This window comes from Acanthaster planci, linkage group LG15 (genome assembly GCF_054643075.1).
Source record: "Acanthaster planci isolate LZ-2023a linkage group LG15, COTS_SCS, whole genome shotgun sequence".
Taxonomy (NCBI): Eukaryota; Metazoa; Echinodermata; class Asteroidea; order Valvatida; family Acanthasteridae; genus Acanthaster; species Acanthaster planci.
In genome coordinates, this window is record NC_141791.1 from 4,035,123 (window position 1) to 4,054,695 (window position 19,573).

Sequence of the window (19,573 nt, forward strand, 5' to 3'; positions counted from 1 at the left end):
CAACAATTAGTGTGACCGTCAACTACTTCCCCAATGAAAGGTATCCATTTTGTAATGCGTCGTTAAATAATCCCCAGAGTGCACTACCTTTGCTGATTTGCTCGTCTGACAAGGCTAGACCAGTAGTTTTGCTTGAATGGACCATACTCCTTAATTCATCAGTGATTTCCATTTCTAATGCCACAGTCGTTGCTGGGGATGAAGTTGAAAGCATCCTGAACCTCGACACAGTGGAGACGTCTTACCATAATATGACATTCACTTGTTTCATGTCTAGTGATGCCTATCCTGGCATTAAAAGAAGCTGCTCCATCAGACTGTCTGACCTAAAGACTATTACTACAGGCAGTCCTACCACTCAAAGTCGAGAACTTGTTGTTATAACCACTGAAGTCATGTCTGTGCTTACCACTGAAGTCACGTCTGTGCTTACTACTTCAAGCAGCCCCAGTCCATCAGAAGAGACTGACCCTACCGTGCTGGTACCCAAATCCACTCCCTTCCCAATGGGAACTACTTTCATTGTAGTGATGACGGTTACCAGCGGTGCCATCATCATCATTCTCCTTGTAGTCATAGTTTGCCTTGTCTCGAAGAAAAAAATTAAGAGGCGCGTGGAAAGGTACAACTCAACAAGTTCAGAGATTAGAGATCAAGCAGTCAACGCGCATGAGGAACACGATCGCAACGACCGATTCGCTAATCCAGGAGCGAGCGGCGATGGCACATCCGTGGGGCACATCAGACCGACCGGCCCGTCAGCTCCACTGGAATCGTCCTTGTACGATGACGCCGATTTTTCAGTGGTTCACGCGGAGCAGCCACCACCGGAGTACGCTGTACTAGATCCAGACATCACCCCAACACACTCAGCTGCGAGTAATGATTATGCGTATGCATACGCAGCTGTGCCGAGAATGGCAAGGCTTAACCACGGTGAGGATGTATTCCGTGATGAAGGGAACATCCGTCAGAATGTCGAGCAAGGTGAGTCAATAAAATCCGTTGTAATTTGTGGTTTATTTCGGTTAGAGTCCTAAGGGGGAACCAAGGAAGAAGGCTTCACGGACGAGAAGAAAGTAGGTTTGCATAGCCCAGCCGCCAGCTACAGGCATTGAGGTCAAAAGTACCAGTTAGGGGACACATCTCAATAACAATAGATAACTTTTAATGCATCTAAATTTTGCCGATGGGTGGAGCTGCACGCCGGGTGACGCCCCTCAACCCCCCGCCCCCCAGCAACGCTGCGAGCCTGATATAGGCTGATTCCGCACATTGTGGTTCAAACACGTACAAGCAGCCTTAACAGCACCGAGTGGCCGTGACATTGGTTCAAAGGGCTCGAATGAAGGCTATGGTTTTCCACTTTCTTAGTGACACCATAGCAGCCCCCCCACCGGTAACCAAAGTCAACAAAAGAGAAACAGATATTGAACAGTGAAGTTGCCTGGTCAGTTCTGCCATTAAAACTTTTGACAAATATTTTACTATCATATTCCCTGATCCACAGGTCAAAAAGCATTTACTTCTCAGGGGCATGGAAAAACAAACCAGTATTACAAAGATGTTGACTCGAGCAGTGGGGCCGGTCCGTTTGGAGTGGCCAAACATAGCGACAGGGACAGCGACAACGACGAGGACTGGGACACGAAGTTCGTCGACAACATCCTGTACGTGGCGTCCTCAAACGATGCAATCATCAACGAGCAAAAAATTGGCAGCGGGGATGTCATCTTCAAGAAAAAAGTCAAAGGCAAACCGAGACTTGACCCATTCTAATGGCCTCTTCATTATTGGACATTGTGAAGTTCAGAACCAATTACATTAACAAGCATCTTCAGAGTAATGAGCCCAGTATTTAATGTACTACTCAAAAATGATTAAGGACCACTTCCGAACTTGTAAATTTTTTTCAAAACAACGAGCGGGGTCAAGTTCTTTCGTTTTTTAGTTTGTCTAGATGGTTTTTCATTGGAATAACAAATACAAAAAATCAGGACAGTTGTATTGGCGTATTTTCAGCAGTAAGATATTTCACATAAAAAGGTATACACAAAATAAAAAGTGGTCCTCAACTTTTTTTAGTATTGTATATAGGAATTGGAGATGTTATGTCTATTGGTGTTGATTAATTATCAGAAAAAGACATAAGCAGCTACCAAGTCAAGTGCATTTCCTTTAAATATGCATTAGAAATCTGGTTCATTCGAAATGAATTTTGCTACGATACCAACATTTTAACCGGCTTCCTCGAAAAAAAGCAGCTTTGATAATCTAACCAAGATGTGGTTTTAAACACAAATGACTGAAATTTCATCTCAGTGGATCTTTTACGTTTTGATAAAGCACTGTATATCCACACAACACGATCAGGATAATTACAAATGATTCGGCTTGGACCGCAGAGTCTTTAGTTTCACAGCTTTGCCGTGAAAAGAGCTGTGTTATTAAAAGAAATGAAACATTTACCAAAAAGACATCTTTGACAACAGGTCAGAAATACTAACATAACAAAATCATATCCACTGGGTTAAATTACTGCGAAGTGCACTTTTGTTTTTGCAATGTGCATGGCACGCAGATGACTTTAAGAGGTGTTTATTGTGGTACAAAGGGACGATAAGCGGATGTTCAAAAGGACAAGTGCTGTTCCAGATTAAATTTAACTATTATGGGATGGCAGTAGTGAACCAAAACACCTAACACTCAAGGCTTGTGCCCCAACCGTTGTCTATCCCCTAAGCTCAGAGTTTGTGTTGTTTTAACATTCGGGCAACCACAAAATTTCCTACCTATAAATTCTTATATTTTATTCAACGCAACGAATACGAAGTCTACCTCTGACTTCAATAAGCTGTTGCTTCTTTCTTTGCTCCGATCGTTTGGACTGGAACATTTTTGTAATATATCCCTTTAATTTTGCTGATGAAAGTAACCACGACCCTTACACCAGACTCTTTGGGGTTACTGTTTGCTAAAGTAACCCTCTGTCCCGTGTCCTCAGTCGTCAAGGATGTTGAATGGAAAATGCTTCTTCCTGGTTTAAAAACACAGTTTTGGAATGGCATATATTTACAAAGTGTAACGTTCACTCGTTACCACACGCTCCAAGCATGTTTTGCAGGAATTGTTTAATGTGTAAAATGAAAGTGTAAATTATTTGTGAAACCAGGAGTAAAAGAATTTTTTTCGTGGACCGAATAAGGGATTTGTATAAACAAGATAAATATTCATAGTTTTGCGGACACAAAATCAGATGCATAATGCACTGACGTTCCTGGCAGGTTGCTTTAAATTATCGAGTGTTTGATTGAGACTCGTTTTGTGGTGGGATATAGACAAGAAAAATAGTGAATACCATGGACAACCGTGGAACCGTAAGATTTGAAAGACGTACCCGTACCCATTCGGCAATGACTCTGATAATTAATGAAAGCGCGTTGGTGGACAGCACCGATTTCACTTGTACAGTGTTGGTAAGTGTGAGTGGCAAGGACTATCACCGTACTGCGACCGTATCCGTGACAGTCAACTATCTCCCTGATAAAACCAACCCAACGTGTAACGCAAAGCTTTCCGAAGCTATAAGGCAACACTCTGCATTGACGTGCATCTCGGACAAAAGGTCAGCCAGTAGTCTCTCTGGAGTGGACAGCAATGGTCAGTTCAACCAGGGTGTCACTCTCCAACGCCACAGTCGTCTTCGGGGATCAAGTTGAGAACACTCTGCATCTCAACACACTGGAGAGTTCGTATCACAACTCAATCTTTACCTGTCGCCTACGAAGTCCAGCCTATCCTCCTGTCGACAGAAAGTGCTCTTTGAGACCAATCTTCGCCCCTGGAAATCCAACGGCCGAAGAGATGGAAGGAACCCACGCTCCAAGAACCACATTTGCGTATGCGTCAGATCCCAACCGATGTCCCGTCAGGACCCACCTGACGCACACACGGAATCCGTTTCTCTGATCAATCCCAGCAGTCCCCGTCAGTCTGATCGAGCCACATCCTTTTCATCGGTCGCTGTAGTCACTCGGGCCTCTCCGAACACATCTCCGCACGAAGGAAGAATCGAGAGTGTGTCAGTTAAGATTTCCTCCCCTTGCTTATTGTTGACCGAACCCGTTCCACCACCTCGCAGCATTTTAGTCATTGCGGTACCAGCAGCGGCTGGTGGGTTTGTTATCGCTCTTCTTGGTATCGTACCCTGCCTCGTTCTGTCAAGGAGGAAAGTGAACCGGCACGACACCAGAAACATAAACGCTGGCATGCACATGTTCGCCTGCGAAGCATCTGGTTGAGTACACTTTTATTAAGTTAACCCATTCTTTCCGAACCACCATCCGGGGTTAGGAGACGGGGACTTTACTGATGACAAGGGGGAAGGTAGGCGGACCGCCGTGACAGACCCCCTCCGTAACGTCTGTCAGCTAGGACTGTAACACAAGCGACGACGACTGTAGCTGGAATTCGTGCCAGCAATTGTGGGCGTGGCATCTTCCCTTGTTTAATTTATCAAGGACAAATTGAAAAGTGGAGGAGTTTACGACTGAGACTATGCTCGCGGCATCCCTACATGTATTTTTCTTAATGTAAAACCATATGCATAAATTATACAGGCACTTGTTGTTCAACTAATACAGTGTTCACGCCGTGTTTCAAGCTGTCACACGTGGAGGACAGTTACAGCTATCTGGTTCGGCGATTTGTAACAAAAATTAAAAATTCAATGCCCCTTCGCTGGAATGGAATTGGCAATTACTACTAAAACTTTTTCAAAGCACTTAATTTCCATCCCATATATTTCGCACCACCATTTCGTATAATCAAGATTAAATGCATTCAAAAAAATATGATACATTGAAAGTGCGATACGAAGATATGTTGATGGCTTTTTTTGATACGGTGGATTGTAGATTGTCAGTGGAGTTTTCAAAATTGCAAATTAGCAAGACAGCAGTGTGAATAAATAAAACTGCATAACGTGTGAAACGTGATAGAGACAAAATTAGTTTATGTTTTTAATGACATTTTCGCCTTCTACATATGAATTTAAAGTGAATCTAAAGACGGTCCACATTGTGTGCTATCCTGTTGACTCAATCAGAGGACTTTCTCTGTATTTTGTGTTTTGTAGAAGTAAATTAGATTTCTTGCAGTTCTAAGAGATCAAAAAGTAAAAATCAACAGCTCAAAAATATATCTGTATTTAAACAAGAAGAAAGTATCCGTGTCATAGATGAGGACTATTTTGCAGTAAGGGCGTTTAGATGTATTGTGCATGTACAGAATCGTTAAAGGTAGTGTATAGGATTTGCATTTACTGCAATTTGTCAAAACTGGCCGATTTGGGGGTTTGTGTTTTACCTTGTGTTCCGTTTTTTGAGATCACTGCTTTTTAGAAAAATCGAGAGAAGAGAGTTACTGTTGGTGGGAAAACAGAAAGCTAAATGTCTCAAATTGGAGATTTTGTGCGAGAAAACCAGGCTTCGGTAAGGAGCTTCGACAGAACGGCTATTCGACCATTCCCGTCAGCTTAAGGGGTGATAGCGAGATGATATATTCACGTGAGGTTAACTTCCAAAATTTCGTAAAGAAACTTCAATTTCCAACCAGTCTAAAGTCTCGTTCAGACTGTTAGTTATGGTTATTTAGGGCTATGTTTATTTACCTAATAATGAGTTTAGGCTTACCGAAGGCGTATTGGTAGTTTGTATATTACCCTTCAGATAGACTCTTCCAATAGTTCAATGCTTCACATACATTTTCGTTGCACCCGTTATTAAGAGTTATGGCATTTAAATGACCATAAAATATCTCTTTTTTGAAAATGACAGTATTCCAGGCGGTAAGATTTATAGATTGTCTGACACTGTTATGTACTTACTTTACATTAAGAAATTTCAAGGTAATTCGACAGTTGCGTTCTGGAGATATTGCAAATCCTACACTGTAAAAATGCGCTGCACATGATGCACTTGTAGACTAGCGGCTATTTGTCCCAGAATCATGAACACCTCATGCACTTAGTTTTATGCACCTTAGGTGTTAGACGGCCAACTAGTGCACGTTTACTAGCACATACTGACTAGCACGTATTTGTCCCAGAATCATGAACACCTGAGGCACTATTGCACTTCAGGTGCTATTTTCCTAGCACATAACGACTAGCACGTATTTGTCCCAGAATCATGAACACCTGAGGCACCATTGCACTTCAGGTGCTATTTTCCTAGCACATAACGACTAGCACGTATTTGTCCCAGAATCATGAACACCTGAGGTACCATTGCACTTCAGGTGCCAGTTTCTCAAATAGCACTTACTAGCACCAATTGCACCTGAGACACTTTGTGCCTCAGGTGCTAGTTAACGCGCTACTTGCAGCACAGCATTTACCTGAGGCACGTCCATTACCTCCTGTATTTCAAGCATTGATGCATTCACATACATGCACCTGAGATGACACGGTATTTCCATTACTTCATGTACATCAAGCAACGAAACAAGTGACAGAGGTGACATTCTTAGGAAAAGTTTAGGCACCAGCAGACTAACGCCTAACACCGCAATGTTTGACATGTATGCGATGCGCACGGACCACATAAAGTAAATCTTAGTTGGCTTCCATTCACATAAAGATTATACATTTTATGCATTGACATGATTATTATCACTGGATGGCAGTTGCAAGCATAGAATGTGAGTATATTAAAAGCAGTGTTAGGAACATTTCTAATATACATTCAATCACATGATTTATTTCTTATTTATGCATGTAGTAGCTATAAAAGATATGGATAAAATGTGGTATTTGAAATGGTACAGAACATGATTGATTGATATAACTACCACTTTGTATCTCAATTACAGACTTAAAAAAACAAACTTGGCACAAAATGCTCCAAAATGCCTGAAGAATCCAAGATAATGGATTATTTTCCTGTAGTGTTTCAATCCCAGAAGACATGAATCAAATGTAAGGCTGTAGGTAAACGCACTTAGCTGGATTGCATTCGGTCACAAATGGGTTAAAACACAAGCAAATTTGACTGAATAAATTGGGTGACTGAGAGGTTAAAGTTGAAACAATCAGGTTTTTCAAACAAAAGTCGGCCGACCAGTGTTGGAAACTGACAAAAAATACTATACTTTTCTGGTGCTATTATTTTACAGGATCAAATTTTGAATGTAAATTTACAACATTTCAATGAGGTACTACGTGAATGACTGTAGTTTTGTTTGTAGTTTTGCTTGCCCATGTACATTCCCTTAACACTCCCAGTTAAATTAACAGTTGAAATTATCAGTTTCACCGGACGTATTCGATATAAAATATTACAAAACTTCTCAAAAACCTTGAAACTTTTCAACACTTAACTTTTCATGAAACACTTATTAAAAAACTATAGTTGGCATTGGTTAATATTTTCTCATTACTGAATATAGATGCCTTCCTCTTTGTTTGGAAGACCCTCTAAAATATTTTTAAATGTTATACACCCTTTCATTACATTATTTATAAGAGAATTTTGATTTGTCCAGTTAACTTGTTCTTGTATTCTAAATGCGTTATGACAGACATGAATTATGAATTAGAAGAGATCAAGGTAGTGAGTCTTTCTGGCAAATTAAAACTGAATTGAAACCAAAATGAGGGTCAGTATAATTTGAGGGTTTGTCAGTGTCACAAAAGGGTAGGGATATGTCTCATAATAGTGTCCACCATCCCCACCAAACATTCAACTGACAAGTTGTGGCTGTTTAAATGTCACGTTAACCATAAAGCAAACCACTGCACAGAAATCCAAAACAGGTTTTAAGTATCTTGTTTCGTGTTCATGGAAATGCATTTGTCACAGATGAGAAATACACCTAACATCCATTCCCCTGAAAAAAATCTCTGCATTTCAATGTTGATTTTTCTGTGTCCAATTCAGTTTCATATTGCATGAAATCCTCATACTTAATAAAGAAACAAATGTTGTAATCACAATTTGCCAACACGAAAAAATAGTAAAAGTCATGCACTGAGTCTCTCCTGATTGACATGCAACTTTGGAAAGTCGTTTATCTAATGATAAAGATCCGACCCTGCTACCTGTATGGTCAATCCTAATTAACAGTATAGGTTACTCCAGACTTTGGCATGTCTTTCACCATTCTGCCCAGCAGAAAATGCTGCAGGAATTTGAGCATGACGGAGTATCCATGTGGATATTCGAAGTCAAGGATGTAGTATCCACTCAGTAAAGTGAGTATCCTCCGCTTGACTGGTTTTTGTCCATACACTTCAACCATGGTTCTTTGAAAGCTGACAACGTGTGCTCCAGTTGGTACCTTGTCGTCCATGCTGATCACGAGGGTCGGGGAATTTTGTGTGTTGTCAATTTTCTCACCAACCTGCGTTATTACCAAGAAAATTAATTTATGAAATGTGCATTTGGATTGTCAGGCAGTTTACAGGGAACTTTTTTACTGTCCACTGTTGTCAGCACAGCCACTTTGGTTTCAGCAAACAAACACCTGTATAGACACCCATATTGCTTCCTCAACTATGGAACAAGAAGGTGTGGGATTTTTTCCATCCTATGCAAATTGTGTTGTTAATCATAGGTATAAAACAGTTTACTCAAAAGAGAAACTGTCGCACTTGATTTAGATTTAATCTAAAGATCTGTAAAGATCTGTATTTCATGTAACAAATATCAAGTGGCTTTAAATCATGAAATCGGAGGAAAATTTAGATTGCAAGAAAAAATCTAGACTTTTCCAGTTCCTTCTGTTTGAAATCCCCCTGCTTGTCAAGGAAAATGCGTGCGTAATGACAATGAACATATGCAGAGAATTTTGAGGAACTTAAAAGGAAATGGAACACTAAAATAAAGGGGGATGGCTCACAAAATTACAAATGTAATCTTGTAATAATAGCTGTCCTATTTCATTCTGTGCCACTCTGTATTTGAACAGCTTCCTGAGAAATTCAGCGCGGGATCTATAATGAATAAGTTGTTACAGGAAACAATTATAAGCCCCCCCCCAAAAAAAACCCACTTTCTACAGCGGTGGCCACATACAATGGAGGGGGCCTCACCCTGGGCAACCTAGCCTACATATACTTGTTTATAAACGTCCCATGTCGTTTATACTTCGACAGAAGGTGTTTGACTAACGTTTGGGCTCATACCTACCGACATCTGATCTAGGCTAGGCCTATACATGGGAAAAGTTCCATTCTTTTCCTGCATGGCCTTTGCATACGTGCGGCCGTGCACGGGTAAACAGCCTTGGGATCGGTCATAAGACCTAACGTTAGGGTCACAGTGAATCCCAGCAAGTAAAATCTGTTTCTCCCACAGTAAGAAACAGTTGAAACTAATGCAAACTGCTTGAATACTTACTCTCAAATTTCTCGATGACATCATCGGACATGTCCTGTTCCCGACGGAAAGCACACAATTCTTCTGTTGTCTTCGTCTTCAGTTCTCCGATCAACGACGCCATGATGCAATCGTGTCAACAACATACAAACGGCCGCCGGTGCATGTAGTATGCTATAACGTACATGTACGTACGTGTACATACGCGCCCGCGTACCTGTGTCATATTTTATGCCAGGACTGTTTTTCATACACGGCAGGAAAAATAATCCGGTTAAAGGCTATACTCTTGAAATACAAAACGGCATTTTGTTACTTGGCAAAAGAAACGAACAGTCTAGAGCCTCCTTCACATGACCAATGCAAGATGGATTTTTACAAAAATACTGGACTAGAAAGTACTAATAAAAGGGGAAAAAAGTATAAATTAATACGCGAAGTGTTTCCTGTCACGTGATCAAAAGGGCGGCAAGTGATACATCAGGCGTCTCAGGTGATGAAATTCCCCCACTTTAGCCTTTGATGATGTGCCCTGCTGCCGAGGTTAGGCTTGGGCTAATCGCTGCTCATAATGAAGATGGCTTGCCAAAATACAGCTCAGCTTTTCTTCGGTGGGCTAATAAATTAGGGTTCACAGGCCGCGATCGCCGCAGTGGAGAAATATGTAGTGTTACTTGCACAATATTATTCTTTATCAATTCCGGTGCATAATTAACCATTCAAGAGCTGGAAATACGTGCCCCATTAGGTAAGAGCAGACTCACTATAGCTACAGGCATCGAACCACTGCTTCATGTGCAGTAAACCAAGTCTTGTAGCTGTTAAGTATCACGTACCTTGTCTTATTACTTAGACAATTTAAGAGCATCGTGGATGTATGGGTGGCATATTCACTTAAGGTTCTAAATCCTATTGTTTCCAACACATGCAAAGCCAAAGCCACAGGCAGGGACGTCGGCACGTCGAGTTATAAAACATATTCTGTTTACCAGGTAGGCCTACGCATTACGTACATGTATGAACATATACTGGTGCCTCATGTTAGATCAAATTCACTACAGGTAACTAATATGCTTCAAGTACGTTGGTGCTGCAGTGCTTCAAGCATATGAATCCCATCATGTGTCAATTGCTACTTTTCAGGTGCAGCGAGTTTATACTGGTGCACTTCTGGTACCTACAAGAGTGCTTCAAGCATGTTATGTGCCATTGAATGAACCTCAGGTGTCAACATATTGCCACTTGAACGATTCAGGTGCAGCAAGTTTATATTGGTGCGCAAATACAGGTGCATGAGATTAGATCAAATGCACTTCAGGTAACCAAAAATGTGCTTCAAGCACGTTAGGTGCCATTGAATAAACCTCAGGTGTCAACATATTGCCACTTGAACGATTCAGGTGCAGCAAGTTTATATTGGTGCGCAAATACAGGTGCATGAGATTAGATCAAATGCACTTCAGGTAACTAAAAATGTGCTTCAAGCACGTTAGGTGCCATTGAATGAACCTCAGGTGTCAATATATTGCCACTTGAACGATTGAGGTGCAGTGAGTTTATGTTGGTGCCCAAATGCAGGTGCATGAGGTGAGGTCAAATGCACTTCAGGTACCTAAAAGTGTGATTCAAGCATGTTAGGTGCCATTGAATGAACCTCAGGTGTCAATAGATTGCCACTTGAACGATTCACGTGCACTTAGTTTATATTGGTGCGCAAATACAGGTGCATGAGATGAGATCAAATGCACTTCTGGTACCTACAAGAGTGCTTCAAGCACGTTAGGTGCCATTGAATAAACCTCAGGTGTCAACATATTGCCACTTGAACGATTCAGGTGCAGCAAGTTTATATTGGTGCGCAAATACAGGTGCATGAGATTAGATCAAATGCACTTCAGGTAACCAAAAATGTGCTTCAAGCACGTTAGGTGCCATTGAATGAACCTCAGGTGTCAATATATTGCCACTTGAACGATTGAGGTGCAATGAGTTTATGTTGGTGGCCTAATGCAGGTGCATGAGGTGAGGTCAAATGCACTTCAGGTACCTAAAAGTGTGATTCAAGCATGTTAGGTGCCATTGAATGAACCTCAGGTGTCAATAGATTGCCACTTGAACGATTCACGTGCACTTAGTTTATATTGGTGCGCAAAAACAGGTGCATGAGATGAGATCAAATGCACTTCAGGCACTAAAAGTATGCTTCAAGCATTTGAAGTGTTTTGGTTGAAATGTTTACTTTCACCTCACATGAGTCAGCTGTCCGCATGTTCTCACTTAATCGCCTCAAGTGCAATAAGTACTAAGTCACATGAACATGCAAGTGCACGAAGTGCGTGCAATTTTTACAGTGTATATAAACTGCCTTTAAACCAGGCTACATTTTCGTGTATAAAGTTCAAATCTCTTTTTGGAAAAGAAAATTAAGTTAAATGTATGGCGGTGGTACGCAATTTGGTGTTGCAGCTAAAATTAATAACCTATATATATTTATATATAATGGCAAGCAATTGTACAAACTTTCTTCCTAGCGCGGGATACCAGCTGAATCGCCTTACTGTTGGGCAAACAGATTGCGTTGATTCTCTCCTGATATGTTGGCAAACTTGTCTCATAATTTTACCCAGCGTTTGTTGAAGTTGTTATTTGTACGGTTCAACCTGGTAACCCAGGTTGGGCAAAGGCGTTTTTACAATGTGGGAAGGGCGCCGGGTTGCCGGGGAGGTCAGAAAGGTTTGACAACGTCCTTCTTGCCATTGCACTGAACCTTACGAAAAATATTACAAGCTCATCAAAGTGTCAAAGGTTACATCTTCAGTCTCCCATCTTCCTCACTTTTCGCAGAGCATGTTTGTCATCTTTGTGAGACTCTTTGTGTTGTGCTCTTTGCTGGGTCAATACGATACACCAACTTTGAAAAAGCATCTTATGTGTTTATGTGTCTGTTCATTTTAGGTTTTTTAATCTTTGCTTGTTATATTGTTTGAACAAATCAACTAATTCAGAGCAGAATGAGGCAAGTGCCTCTAGTTGCTTGCCTTGATTACCATCTTAAATGGGCCTTTTATATCTTCCTTTTTTTACTGGCAAACCTCCCCCGGAAACAACAGCAGGGCCGACCTCATATAATATTGATTTTTTTAAGGGCGGGTCTTAATTTCAAAAGGGAAGTTTTCATGTATGATTTGCCGATTTAAAACGAAAGCAAAATACTTTGTACTGACTCCAAAGATGAGTGACAACCAGAGTGGTTCTTTAAAGAAAACACTCGCAAGCGAATCAAAAGAAAAAATAAATAAAACGAAAACCTTAACTGTTTACATAAGACCTTCGTTACAAGTGTTACTAAATATGAACACCTATATATGCCCCCCGTAATGTATATATGTGTTTGTTTGGTATATATTTGGGCAAAGCGCTTTCCTGAAGCAAGTTTGATTAACTAATTGATCCAAGATTTCAGATTATTTTTCCATTCATTTTTAGTGAGAACATAGATTGAGAATATGGCTTTTCAAGTCACCTCTGTCTTCTGTCTGCTTAATGCTTTGATAAGTTTGGCAAATTCCCTAACGATTTGGCCCACCTCCAACGCGGTGATTCTGAGAAAAGGTGAGAAGTTGGAGTTGGCATGCAATGTCAGATTTGAGTCAGAGGAACGCGCACAAGCGGCCCAATGGTACAGAAAGCCGAATCTGGACAAGATTTATGGTGAAATTGATGTTTCAAGATGCTATGACACAGTGAATTCGCCTTGTTCTGTCAAGAATACCGTGGACAATAGAGGGACCGTACGATTTCAGAGACTGCGTAACGAGGCTAAAATGACACTGAAAATTACCGACAGCACTTTAGTAGATAATACAGAATTTGTTTGCGCAATATTGCTAAGAGTGCGTGGAATCGAGTTTCACCGTAGTGACACCGTATCCGTGACAGTCAACTATCTCCCTCACAAAACCTACCCAACTTGTAACGCAAAGCTTTCTGAAGCCACAAGGCAACACTCTGCATTGACGTGCATCTCGGACAAAAGGTCAGCCAGTGGTCACTCTGGAGTGGACAGCCATGATCAGTTCAACCAGGGTGTCCCTCTCTAACGCCACAGTCGACGACTGTGGCGTTAGAGAGGGACTGTCGACCGTGCAATGAACAGTCGCGCTGCGCGCTAGCTACGTGTTTACATGTAGCACATGAGCCTCGTACATGAAGCAGGCAATCACAACTGTTCAGGCTGTGGAATTATACCGTGAACTTGAAAGTGCTGCACCGGTGATTTAAAACACGAGTCATTAAATGTGAGGAAATTTCTGAAAATGTGGCAGTGTTCCTCAAATGACCACTGCCGCTTGGGCCATTGATTTTGGAGAATGCAGTGGCTCAATGAATTTTTTAGTGGCCCCGTGCCAGCAGAGCATCGTTAAGATTGAGCGCGCATGAGGCATGAGTGTCAAGGGCTGACGCGACAGTGGATCTTGCTACAGTACGGTCCGTTGAGTTCGTGATAAGCGAGGAGTTTACACTCCAGACCTAAACAGGGGTATTCAATCGCTCTTGTTATATATAATTAACATCTCCCCAACGCAAAAAAATACATCTTGAAAATCGCTCTTTTTGTTGGTAACTGCTGCGCTAATTCCTGGCTGTCTATCACACTAATCTTTTATTACGCTTCGACAGTTAATCCGCTGCTTTCACACCTTCCACAGTGGGAAGCTGGATCGGTGTACGTTATGAATAACAATAGGACCACCAGCTACCAAGATGTTGGCGTGAAAAGGCCGTGAAACTGCTGTGAGCTAATCCGCTCCCAAGCTGATTTTTCACGGTGATTTAATGGTAAAACTGCATTTTCACGGTGTTGAAAGTTTATTGTGATCTGCTTGCCATTTCTGGAATTTAGAAACCACAGGCATGGCTATGCCTTTTGGAGCAAAATACATCTAGAATACAGAAGAGAAGCGACAAAAGACCCCCTAGCCCTCAATAAACCTTCAACGGTAGTGAGAAAAAATTGGGTACATCTGTTTAGAAAGATGTCTGGTACAAAAGATTATTATGTAAATTATCACCAGCGTTCAATAGGACGCCGCATTCCATGTGATGTCTCTGTGCAGTGCATGGCATGCTCCAATGTGCATGTAATCCATGACAATGTGATGTATGTCCGTGTGACATTCTTGGAGTAAACAAACAATGGGCACTTCATACTTAAGATTTTTTATTAAAAAAAATTCAGTGTACTTTCCCCATCCACCAACCAAAAAGGAAAAGAAACTTATACAGCAAAATGGCACCTTACGAAGCTTGCTGGTAATATCTTAGAATAGCATTTGAACTACGCAACAGCATTAGAGGCAAGAGGTGCGATCGCAGGCACAAAAGGGAAAGTAGGTTGAGCTGGTTTGCACTGAGTGATGCATATGCAGCAACTATGAGACGGAGAGAACCCCCCTGCTTTGTGTTGGTCGTTGTCTCGCAGGAATCTGGGGAATTCCTTTCGGACATCTTGGGGGGGTGTGTTAAGTAACAATAGTCTGGAATGTGTATAGGGATTGGACATGTGGGGGGGGTACCCCTCGGTCTCATTTCTTGCTGGGTATAGAGTGATGCATTACCGACGATGAGCCTGGCTTGGTAGCTTGGCACATGTATCATGGTCACACCATACGACAAGTCCAGGTTTCAAATGTTAGCACCGTGCTGAAAAAGTCTCGTATATTAATGGCGGTGATAGTTGGATCTGGTACCGCACGAGGTACTTGCCCAGAGAGTGGCAATTTGTTCCAGTTTGTTGTTCTTTCATATCAAGTCAAACCTGCCAGCTGATGTTTAGCACACAAGCATATTCAAGGAAAATGATTTTACGCATCTCCGTGAAGTTGTCGTCAAAGTTTGCGAGTTTTGTTTCCTGATTTATGTTTGAATTCGGCCCGTTGTATATTTATCAATAGATCCAATAAACTTTGACATTTAGCCAGGTTTTTTGGTTTCACCTATCAGTTAACATTCGTTTGCCCAGTAACCTGATGAACAGGAAATTCAAGACTTTAAGACTTGGAAAACAATAACGGGGAAAAATACGGACGGAGTGGAAAATGTGACAGATCCGGAAACTATTGGGCTGGGGAAACGACACTGCCAACCCGATGCGGGAATGCGTCAGGGAAGTAGTACATGCACCACTGAAAATTCACGCCTTAACTTTTTTCCTTTTTTTATATTCTTTCTCCATGAAGCACATTTAAGGTGGTCAAGACGCCCGAGAAGAAGTGTCGTATCACGAGTGAAAGAACAAACTCCGAAATGACCGACAGGATATCAAATTCCGACTGTCCTTCCACGGAGATGGGTTCGACATGACAGAGCAACTCTCATTCTTACTATTTCCCTTAAATGTGTTGGCGAGAAATGAGACTGTTCTTTTCTCAATGTCATTTGTGCAATGTGCACTCCAAAGAGCAACCTTGCCCGATAATGTTTCCAACGTCTCACTACAGCACTTTCAACACGAGTATCACCAAACTATTCACAAACGATATTCAACACTGGAGGTTTTGTTCAAAATTTCCTTAGTTCCAACTGTAATATCATAAACCTTGAAAAAATAGTTTCAGTGTCTATTCTGAATACATCTAAATAATGTTGTTGCTATATGTTTGATGAACAGAGATGTCTAAAATTTATGCTCTATAGCTTAGAATTAAAGCCAAAGTTTTCAAGGAAACATTTGAGGAAAATGTTCTCAGTAAAGAACCACAGCAATTATTTACAACGAGTATATTGTAACTAATAAAATGTATTTCTTTGTAATCCTAGATACTTTCGTAGTTTTATGAATGGGAAAAGGGTACGAAAAAATCTCACCCAACTTCCAGCAGCTAAGTCAAATGGCCGAAAATAGAATTTGACCTTTGACCTTGCTATATCAGACCCTTACTCATGTCCTAGTGCATCATCCGGCGAAGAAACGTCCAAGATGTTGTCCACGAAGTCTGTGGTGCACTCTCCGTTTTCGCTACTACCGTCAAGCCGGTGCTCCAACCCGTCCACCGTATGAAAGTTTACTGCTTCGGAAGAGGCCTCTCCTACGGCATGCGGGTTTTCCTGGCACGATCTGTTCATATCTGTAAAAGGGAAGGAGGAATGTATGTCAATAGTGAGTTAACTGTCGGGAGAGGATGCTTTACACGCCCCTGGATGCCTTTGCCCCTTGTTCCCTTGGCTTAAAATTCTATATTAAAAATATAGCTTTGTGCTACATAAAGTCATGGTCAAAGCTTTTCAGTGCGCCCTTCACAATACCGGGTCACTGTCTAACCCCAAAATGGCACCCTAGTGATGCGGCTATTCGTTAACTACGGAATCATTGCTTTGGGTTCAGGATTAAAACCTATAACTTGTGTGGCAAGTCAAAAAGATGGAGCAACACAACAGTTATTCCAGGTGCATCTTGATATGTGCCAAACCATTCGATTTTGATAAGTCTCTCAAATCTTTCATTCTTGGATGCAGACACCAGCATGCAGGCTCTTGGTCGCCAACATTGGAGTTCTGTCATGTAAGTTATAAAACAGTCCAGAGTCCAGAGCTACAGCTGTCAGGACCTAAAGAGTTAACTCGTCAAACCGACATTTCCCGACAGATATATTCACCGTTTGGGTTTCTTCTGGCATCATGTGATGAGGCAGCCTTCTTCTGGACAGCAGCATACACTGGCTTGTCAGGATCAAGGACTGCATACGATGGTAACAGTTTGGACGCGGTGGCAGAACTGGATGTGGCAGATAGCGGTAGACCTGTCGGTCTGAAGTCCCGAATTTGGCTGGCGTCTCTGTCTTCCCCTCCACCATTCGTAGACGGGCCGTCGATCGTGTGGTAGATGTGGCCTCCAGCATCGTCGCCTGCCAAGGCAGGAATGGACAACTGAAGGGTCGTCTTTCCCTGTTCCGAACTCCTTGATTTCCTCCTCTTCGACACCAGGCATACAATGATGGCAAGAAGAATGATGATAACACTGACGACACCTGCCGACACTACAATTATCAGAGTAGAGGATAAACGAGACTTTGTGTCTGGTTTGTTTGAGCTCGTGGGATAAACAGTCGGCCTAAGTGCATCCGTGCTGATAGGCTGGCGGTCCTGGATTGTTGCCGATGAAGAATCGATGGTCGATGCTAATACCGGTCCAATATCCACGGAGCACTGCCTTTCCATATTGGGAAACGCCCCGCTCGTCAAGTGACAAGTGAAGCTCTTGTAGGTCCACGACGAGTTAAGATGCAACTTACTTACAACTTGCCCACCAGCAGTTTCCACCCTCCCTTCGAGGGGAATGTCTGGTGCATCAACCGACGTCGTCCACTGAAGGGAAATATTCGGTCGAGCTGTCTCAGACAAGCACGTAAGAATTGACGGGGTTGGATATGTTAGATACGATGACACGAAACAGACAGGATAAGATGTATTTGGGAAGTAGTTGACAGTCACCTGTATGTTTGCCTCATTTCTGCTTCCATTTACATGAAATACACACTGGAAATCCGTGCTGTCTTCGAGTTGACTTTCACTAATTGTGAGTGTCAACCAAGCGTTGTTACTTGTGCCTCTTTCATATCGCACGATGCCACGGTTGTCAGTCGTGTTCACAGCCATACATGACAGGTTTGCAGTAAGCAACACGCAGCCTCCCGAAACATCAATCTCACCGTAGACCGCTGGAGTCCTACTTGCGTCTTTTTGCATTCGTTCCCACCTAACCGTCCTCACATCAACAGTCTGAAATGTTACATTACATGACAACAGCAGTGGCTCTCCTCTCCGAACGGTCACACTGCCTGGAGCTGTGATTCTCGCTGAGTTTCTCGCAGCCTCTGCTGTGAAGAGCGCTGTTGTGACGAGCAAAAGATACACCAAATTTGTTCTGGCCATTATCCTTCCCCACAGTTCCAGGGAAAACGCTAACTTGTCGATTCCACTTCCTTCATTACGTAGTCCGTGTCTTTCAACTGTCACGACAACGTAGGTAACACACTTCTTGCATACGGAAACATAACCCTTAAGATTATTGCACGTGAAAGTGCAGCTCAACTTGCCCTGTAAACGTAAGCCGAAGGTTCGGTACGGCTACGGGGATTTCCCCTATATGCATTTTTTTCCTGTTAAAATTGCCTTCATGCATATGGGAGGCTGAAACAGAAAGAAGGTATAATCCTTACTTCTGAAAGTAGGCCAGCCATGAACCAAGTTGACTCATTTTTCCGTAGCGCATGCGCAAAATGAAGCAAGTCCGAGGTCAATCGGGAACACTGAGCATTAACGCCTGTGAAATTTGCCCAATCAGCGCGACTGTGAACGCGAGTTCTGTTCTCAGATGACCTTGCCCTGTTAAAATATCGAAATGACTCATGTGGAACGTTTGTACAGGGGAGGCTTCGACGTGGGCGCCCTTTGCCTGACCCTACACGTGTTGGCATGCTTACTATTACTCGCAAAACGTCACCCTATCCGGAAAATGTCGATAATTCTAAAGAATCATACAGTAAATTGTACATTCTATAAAAAAAGGGACAGACTAAATTGACTTGATGGGAATCGCGGTTATTTACAAAGAATTATTACAACGTATAACTTAATTCATCACTTGTCTTGTGTTTTTAAAATAACTTATTGCTAACTTTACCGAACATATTGATAGTTTTAGCAACTTACCTATTAATAGTTCCTAGATGATATTCTAAATGCATGTATTTTCCAAACGAAATGAATTCCTATAGTGGCCGAGGGTTTTCGATGAGTATGTAATTCCAACGTTGTAAACGTGATTTTACTGTTACTCGAAGAGCGAGTGAAGTGTGGTTCCCAAATTAGCCTCTTACCAAATTTCTTGTCGGTGATGTAAAATGTCCCGAACTCCGTGTAGTCACATCGACAGCATTTGATAACTTGCTGAATCGAACATATTTCCGCAACCAACTTCCATTTGATTAAATCCCTCCGGACTTGTGAAGTAAGAAAGACGGTGTGAGCACCCGTGATTCATTAATGGTGCAGACTAAACGTCTCTGTGTGCAAGTTGAAATGCATGACCGTTTACGTGGAAAAAAAAGTTGTGCACCGAGCCGAAGACGGTTGTACAATTAACGGCTTGGATCAGAAGAAAGCTTTGACGTGTGTAGCTAGTGTACACTACA

At 42.0% G+C, this 19,573-nt stretch overlaps 2 protein-coding genes across 2 annotated transcripts; one reads left to right on the forward strand and one right to left on the reverse strand.

Annotated features, from left to right (window-relative positions):
- Positions 1-464: 464 nt before the first annotated feature.
- On the forward strand, positions 465-2,342 carry LOC110988213 (uncharacterized). Its single transcript, XM_022251533.2, has 2 exons — positions 465-987; positions 1,511-2,342. The coding sequence occupies exons 1-2, from the start codon at positions 507-509 to the stop codon at positions 1,777-1,779; spliced, it is 750 nt and encodes a 249-aa protein (XP_022107225.2). The 5' UTR covers positions 465-506; the 3' UTR covers positions 1,780-2,342.
- A 13,579-nt stretch (positions 2,343-15,921) lies between these two features.
- Positions 15,922-18,676, reverse strand: LOC110988452 (uncharacterized). The gene is made up of 2 exons (XM_022251949.2): positions 17,036-18,676; positions 15,922-16,507 (listed from the first exon to the last, which is right to left on the reverse strand). Exons 1-2 carry the CDS (start codon positions 18,309-18,311, stop codon positions 16,317-16,319), a joined length of 1,467 nt encoding a protein of 488 aa, XP_022107641.2. The 5' UTR covers positions 18,312-18,676; the 3' UTR covers positions 15,922-16,316.
- Positions 18,677-19,573: the final 897 nt, after the last annotated feature.

What these genes read in the sequence shown, in the direction of transcription:
- LOC110988213 (XM_022251533.2), top strand. Translation starts at nt 507, where the DNA reads ATGGGAACTACTTTCATTGTAGTGATGACGGTTACCAGCGGTGCCATC. An exon ending in CCGTCAGAATGTCGAGCAAG is followed by an intron (nt 988 to 1,510) that starts GTGAGTCAATAA and finishes CCTGATCCACAG; the next exon opens with GTCAAAAAGCATTTACTTCT.
- LOC110988452 (XM_022251949.2), bottom strand. Translation starts at nt 18,311, where the DNA reads ATGGCCAGAACAAATTTGGTGTATCTTTTGCTCGTCACAACAGCGCTC. An exon ending in TGCCAGAAGAAACCCAAACG is followed by an intron (nt 16,508 to 17,035) that starts GTGAATATATCT and finishes TCCCTTTTACAG; the next exon opens with ATATGAACAGATCGTGCCAG.